Source organism: Phaseolus vulgaris, chromosome 11, assembly GCF_000499845.2.
Source record: "Phaseolus vulgaris cultivar G19833 chromosome 11, P. vulgaris v2.0, whole genome shotgun sequence".
NCBI classification, from domain to species: domain Eukaryota; kingdom Viridiplantae; phylum Streptophyta; class Magnoliopsida; order Fabales; family Fabaceae; genus Phaseolus; species Phaseolus vulgaris.
This window is the reverse complement of record NC_023749.2, coordinates 28603922-28610556: the sequence shown is the minus strand read 5'-3', so window position 1 is coordinate 28610556 and position 6635 is coordinate 28603922. Positions and strand designations below refer to the sequence as shown.

Sequence of the window (6635 nt, the reverse complement as noted above, 5' to 3'; positions counted from 1 at the left end):
CTTGTTTCCCTTGTTCACCCAGTACAAGGGGAAACCGTCGAGGAGGGTGGGGTCTTGAGCGTTGCAGCACATGCGTACAAACATCCCTTTCCAGTCCTTATAGGATTGCTGGAAGATGGAGAGGATGGACCTCCCAGCAACCCCATTGAGGGTTATCCATAGGCGATCACCCGGGTTTTTAGCCTCGAACAGGTAGAGAAAAACGTCCACTGAAGCCGGATGCCCCATCAGATTATTTGATACGCCCTAACGAACGCCCAGCCGTTGGGATGAAGCTGGGCGGGGGCTATTTCAAGCTCCGTCAGAAGCTCCCTCTCGAAGCGAGTGAAGGGAAAGCGAAGCTTGACGTTTTTGAACATGGTGGCATAGATAAAACAGAAGGGTCTGCCGTCGCTTCCCTAGTTGTCAGCACAAATGGGTTCCCCGCGAGGGCAAGGACGAACGGACACCTTGGCGTCGTCCTCTTTGCTGAAAGAAAGGTGAACGGGATCACCTTTCTGAGGCGGAGGACATCAACATTAGTGTTGATGGATGAAGTCTCACCCAGCAGGGTTGCGGAGGCCCAAGGATATAGTTGCTTGTAGTTGGGAAGGGGCCTCACAGCTGCGCTAGTGTGAGGTGGGTTTGGCTGTGCTTGGTTGGGTCGAGAAGGCGCGGGTCTCACGACCTGGCTCGAAGGGACGTTAGGGTCCCTTGGGGGGTCGCGGGAGGAGGAAGGGGTTGCCCTATGGGTGTTCGCCGGAGGATTGCGAGGAGACGGAGGAGGGTTTGGTGTAATTTTGGAGCGAGCCATCGAAGAAGCTGCAAGAAGACGAAAAGGGAAGATATGAGAGTTCGTAAGCAGAGAGACTCGACATAAGAGAAGGAGATAAAAGAACAAGGGGGGGCTCGCAGAGAAAAGGTTTAGAAACCCTAAACGTAAAGAAGAAAAAGTAAAACAGTGAGAGCATCCCACAACGTATGCACCAGACAGTTAATGGATGATGCAAACCGATTAAAATGCAACAAATATCAGTGGGAGTGACAAAAAAGTTACCTTTTGATGATCAGAGAAGCGCTGGGCAAGATGGAGATCGAGGGAGTCGAAGCGCTCACTGAGGTGTTTCGAGCGTTTGGAGTAGGGAAGAAGATAATGAAACAGTGAAGTGGCGCGAAGTGTTTAAGGGTTTTGAAGAATCCCAAACGTTGCGAGAAGCGCAAGCGACACGGAATTATGGTCGTTGATACGTCCACGTGTCGAGCGATCGAAGGAGGTTGGTGAAGTGTCAAATCGATGAACAGAATGAGCGCCAATGCGCAAGGCCACGTAGGTCGCCGGAAATTTAACTGTATAGCCTTTTCGCTGAACAAGCCGCAGCTCAAGACTGGGGGCTTGTGTACCGACCAGGTCACCGGTCGTGATGACGTGCCTGCCATGTGACCGTGTGGGGCATGCTCAGCAGAACACGTGGAAAAGTGAGAAACGAATGGTTCAAGAGTGAGCATAGTCGCATGTTCATGGAACTGGCGTTCTGTAGTGAACATGGTCGATTGTCGCCGGGTTTGCGTGTCATCGACGTGTTAGATAATGGGAGATCAGGTGGTCTGACGTCGCCGCGAGGAGCACATCGCCGGATCTCCCAGTAAACTCAGTTGAAGCTGTTGGAGGCTCAGAAGAGTAAGTTCAAGCGTATAATTTCAGTAAGATGATTGTTGCGCCAACATAGGGCGTGAAGGTCGTGTGGGTTGAAGGGAACAGCTTGCCCATCAGCGACAGGATTCCCAGAGTGGACATTCGTTGGTGGCAAGGTTTCCTCAGCTAGAACATGCATGGCGCAGCAAAAAGGAAGGTGCCATTAGCGACAAGAGATATCACAGAGATGGTGCACTTTGCAGCACCCAATACTCGCCTTGTCAAGTGGTGTTCTAAAGCATATTGCGTGCTAGCTTACTCCTTGAGTAGAGAACTTAGCCGCGCGACTAGTTACTACACAGAAGTTACCTCAACCCAGATGACGACACGTGTAGGGTTGGATGCTACCTGTTATTCCAACCCAGATGATAGCACGTGTAGGGCTGGATGCAATAGAGAAATGACGCTCGGGTTATCCCAGCTCAGATGATGACACGTGTAGGGCTGGGTACTACCTGCTACCCCAGCCCAGATGATGACACGTGCAGGGTTGGATGCGAGCCACGCGTCCAAAGCGTAACTGCTTGGAGAGAGCAAAAACCTAGCTATAAAGGTAAACTTAACAGAATTTGCAGAGGTACGTTTTTCATTACGGCTCATTGCTAGGGTTGTGTTCACTTTAGTACGGTTCTAGAGAGTATATTTTCTCTCAGTTTTTGGGTGTTCTTGTCAGTGCCACCGGCCGCAGAGGCGCCACCTTGTGTTTTTCAGGTTCTCAAAGAGGCTATTTGTGGTGTGGACGTGAAGGGCACGTGGTGTCAAGCTGGTGAGGAGGATCGTGACGAGGCAACGCTCTTGCGCTGGGTCAACCAGCAGGATCAGTTGATAATTTTGGTTTCTTGATTTTTTTTAATTGAGTGTAGTTTTATGTGTTTGTTTTCTTGATCCTTTGGTGCGTTTTCCTTTTAGATTTGAGTTCTTACTTGTATTTTAGATCTATACAAGTTCTTGAAATATCAATTCTATTATGTCTTTTGAAGTTCTCAATTCTGTTTTTTCATTTTCCATTAGGTTTCCTCTGTTTTCTTGAAAATGTGTTGACTGTTTGGGATTATTAAAATTTCAGTGATTACTGGAAAATTCTGAAATTCTGGATTTGAGTTTTTTGAGAGTGTTAGAAAAAGGTAGAAAAAAGAAGTGAGTCAAAATTCAAAACAGAAAAAAAAATGATAAATCGAATACATTCGGTGTGTAATTCTGGCACAAAAAAAATACGGTAAAGTGGCAGTAATTTTGCAAAATTTATCACAATTAATTGGCGCACTATTTTTGTGTGATTCCAGTGTCATTGTGGAGATAAGATCTTGAACTTTCTTTTTTTTTAATTTCATAATCCAGTTTGATTTCTTCAGTTCCAGATAAATTTGTAAAGTCACGCTCAGTTTACATAAAATTCTAGTAGTTCGGTTTTTTTGTTTTCTTCATCTACTCTAGTGCTTTTCTTTGGGTTTATTTTGTATGCCATCTTTTAATTGAGTACCTTATTTTTCTTGCTTGTCTTTTCTTCACTATTCTGTGAGTTTGTCATATATCTTGTATTCCTTTTGATATAGCCATTTCTTGTTTACACCTTTTTTGCTTGTCTTTTATTGTTCTTTAAGTTTTGTGGTGTATTGGCTTTAAGAGAGAGTGCTTTGCTTTGACATATTTCATTTGAGAGTTAACAAAACCCCAAGAGCAGATTGGTTGAGGGAAGTATTCTTTCTTGGAGTGATTTGAGTGTCTTTTTTATTTTTATTACAGCATCATAATTGTTCCATTTTCTAACCTTGTTTTTTCTTGAAATTGTTTGTTCTTTGTGTTTGCTGTTTTCTTTTTTCTAATGGCTGCATATTCAAGTGGTGACTCTTCCAAACCACACTCTCCTCATAGAGCATTTATTCTTGGTGAATTGAAAGAGGAAAAACGCTCCCTTGCACAAAAGGATGAAGCTATAAAAAAGTTGGAGGAAAGATTACAAAGACATGAAATGAATCACGATAGATCAACCAATTCCACCCATGGAAGCCACTATGCTCATAGACATTCTTCAAGGAGTTCTTCCAATGCTCACGGCAATGAAAAAGAACATAGAAGGAGGAGGCATCATCACCATCATGGAGATAGGCATCACCATGAAGATGGGCGCCAAAATGTGGCAAAGCCTTATTTTCCAATTGCAAAATTGCCTAGTTTTAGTGGGAATAGTGATCCTAATGTGTATTTAGGTTGGGAGCCTAAATGTGAACAAATCTTTCATGTACATGGGGTCCAAGAAGATCAAAGGGTTAGATTAGCCTCTTTAGAATTTTTAGACTATGCCATGCAATGGTGGCATAAGACTCTTATGGACATTGGGCTAAACAAGAGACCTCTCGTGGTTTCTTGGGACAATTTAAAAGAGTGTATGCATGATAGATTTGTTCCACCACACTTTAGGAAAGACCTATTGTTGAAGCTCCAAAGGCTTCACCAAGGCACGCTAAGTGTGGATGCATATTTCAAGGAACTAGACACACTATTAATTAAGGTAAATATGCATGAAAATGATGAAGCTAAAATGGCTAGGTTTTTAAGTGTTCTTAGGAGGGATATCCAAGATGTTGTGGATCTTCATGAGTATTCATCTTTACAAACTTTACTTCACCTTTCCATCAAGGTTGAAACTCAAATTTCAAAGAAAAATGCTTTCAAAAACACTCATAATGATGGCTTCTACAACAACTCTAGGAAAAATAAAAACAAATCCTTTTCAAAGTATCCTCATAAGGAGTCATCTTCCAAAGCTAGAGATTATAAGATTCTAATGATTTATCTATTCTTAGGTGTTATACATGGTTACAAAATACATTGACCATGTTGTTCTCACATATTTCAATGCTTCCGAATCTAGCGGGTGTTGGTCGTTGAACAACTGTGACATTTGAAATTTTTTGAATTAGTGCATGAATAATAAACCCCAAATTTTAAAGTGTTTATTGTATTGAGGTATTACCTCATCCCAACCTTTATTAATTGCAGCTTGCAAAATAGTCAACATCCACTGCATAACATAGTAACCGCACTCATAATTTCCAAATTGCCTGTTGGACTGCATGTGAAAATAAATGTATTAAATAAATGAGTGAAACACATTAAATTGAGTGAACAAATATACTTTAAATACCTTAAGGTAAATCCAAGTGAGTTTTTGTGCGTTTGAACTTCTTCTCCCACACAACATATTATATCCAGAGTAAACACTAAAATAATAAGATTGCATGTAAGAATACATAACATTATATAATGTATAAGTAATAATAAATGTTAAATGAAACTGTCGTACCTATCTATAATGTTTTTAAAATAGGTAGGTGGTTTTTTATGCAAGGAGCAAAACCATGCAGCGGTATGATCTTGAACAAATATGATCAATAGTTGCCAAAGAAGCCTATATAACAAATCAGTTAATTAGTTTCTCTTATTTCAATAATTTATTATAACTTATTTAATAAATAAGGACTTACTCATGGATGTTCGAAGCAAAATAAATTTGTTTTCCACCATTTTTTAAGACAGTGGTGATGTATGTTTGTGTTTCCGACTTCTTTTTTCCAATTAATTCAATGACTTGAGGGTCTAAAAACCATATATATTGTGTTTCCCTTCATCCAAGCATAATCCAAAAAGATACCTAAATTTCAATAAGTTAGTACTAATATATTTAATAAATCAAAAGTATAAAGATTTTAATATTTGAACTTACATCATCCATAATTGCAGAACTGTTAGGTTAATCTCTTGATCTCCAGATGCAAGGTTCAGCAAATCAGACATGTGAACGTACAACGGTAGATTACTATGCCTTCAAAAAACATTGGCATCTCATGGAACCTCTAAGAAGGTTGTATCTAAAAATGTAGCAACTTCCACCAATGTCGCCAGAGGTAGTGTTCATAGATGATATCTTGAACTATTCTCGAACAAGAGAAGAACATGCAGAACATCTTAGAACTGTCTTGAACATTTTGAGAGAAAAACAACTATATGCTAAACTTTCAAAATGTGACTTCTGGATGTCAAAAATATAATTTTTAGGACATGTCATCTCTGCACAGGGAATATCAGTAGATTCTTCTAAAGTGGAGGTTGTACTTCAGTGGGAACGTCTTAAAACAGTTACAAAAATTAGAAGCTTTGTCGGGTTAGTAGGAGATTTATAGAAGGCTTTTCTAAAATAGTGGCTCCTTTCACCCAATTGACTAGAAAGGATCATCCTTTTGCATGGATTGAACAATGTGAGAGAAGCTTTGAAGAGTTGAAAAGAAGGTTGACTAATGCTCATATATTGACAATCCCTGGTACCAATCAGTCTTTTTTGAAGTTTTCTGTGATGCTTCCTATCTGGATTGGGTTGTGTTCTAATGCAGAATAAGAAAATTGTTGCCTATGCTTCTCGTCAGTTAAAGGTGCATGAAAGAAATTATCCAACTCATGATCTAGAATTGGCAGAAGTTGTCTTTGCTTTAAAAATATGGAGACATTTTATTTACGGAGTTAGCTTTAATGTGTTCTGTGATTATAGAACCTTGAAGTATTTGTTTGATCAGAAGGAGCTTAATATGACACAGATGAGGTGGATCGAATTTTTAATGGACTATGATTTCCAGCTAATATACCATCATGGGAAGGCAAATGTTGTTGCAGATGCGTTGAGTCGTAAAAAGATACAAATGTTTTAGCTTATGATTAGAGAGCTAGCATTGATTGAAGATTTCAGGAGTATGAATTTGGAGGTTTTCATGTCTTCAAATTGCATTACTTGTAATACACTTGTTATAACTAATGAATTTCTAGAGAAGGTGAAGGAGAAGCAGTTGGAAGATTCAAAATTGAAGAACTTCATGGGCATATTAAATACTGAGAAAGCTAAAGACTTCTCTTTATGAGTGGATGGTATTTTGAGATTTAAGAATAGAATATGCATACCAGGATAATGAAATAA

The 6635-nt window shown here is 39.9% G+C and overlaps 1 protein-coding gene across 1 annotated transcript; it reads left to right on the top strand.

Annotated features, from left to right (window-relative positions):
• Nucleotides 1-3494: 3494 nt before the first annotated feature.
• LOC137838663 (uncharacterized) lies at nucleotides 3495-6372 on the top strand. The gene is made up of 2 exons (XM_068647897.1): nucleotides 3495-4310; nucleotides 6061-6372. The coding sequence occupies exons 1-2, from the start codon at nucleotides 3495-3497 to the stop codon at nucleotides 6370-6372; spliced, it is 1128 nt and encodes a 375-aa protein (XP_068503998.1).
• Nucleotides 6373-6635: the final 263 nt, after the last annotated feature.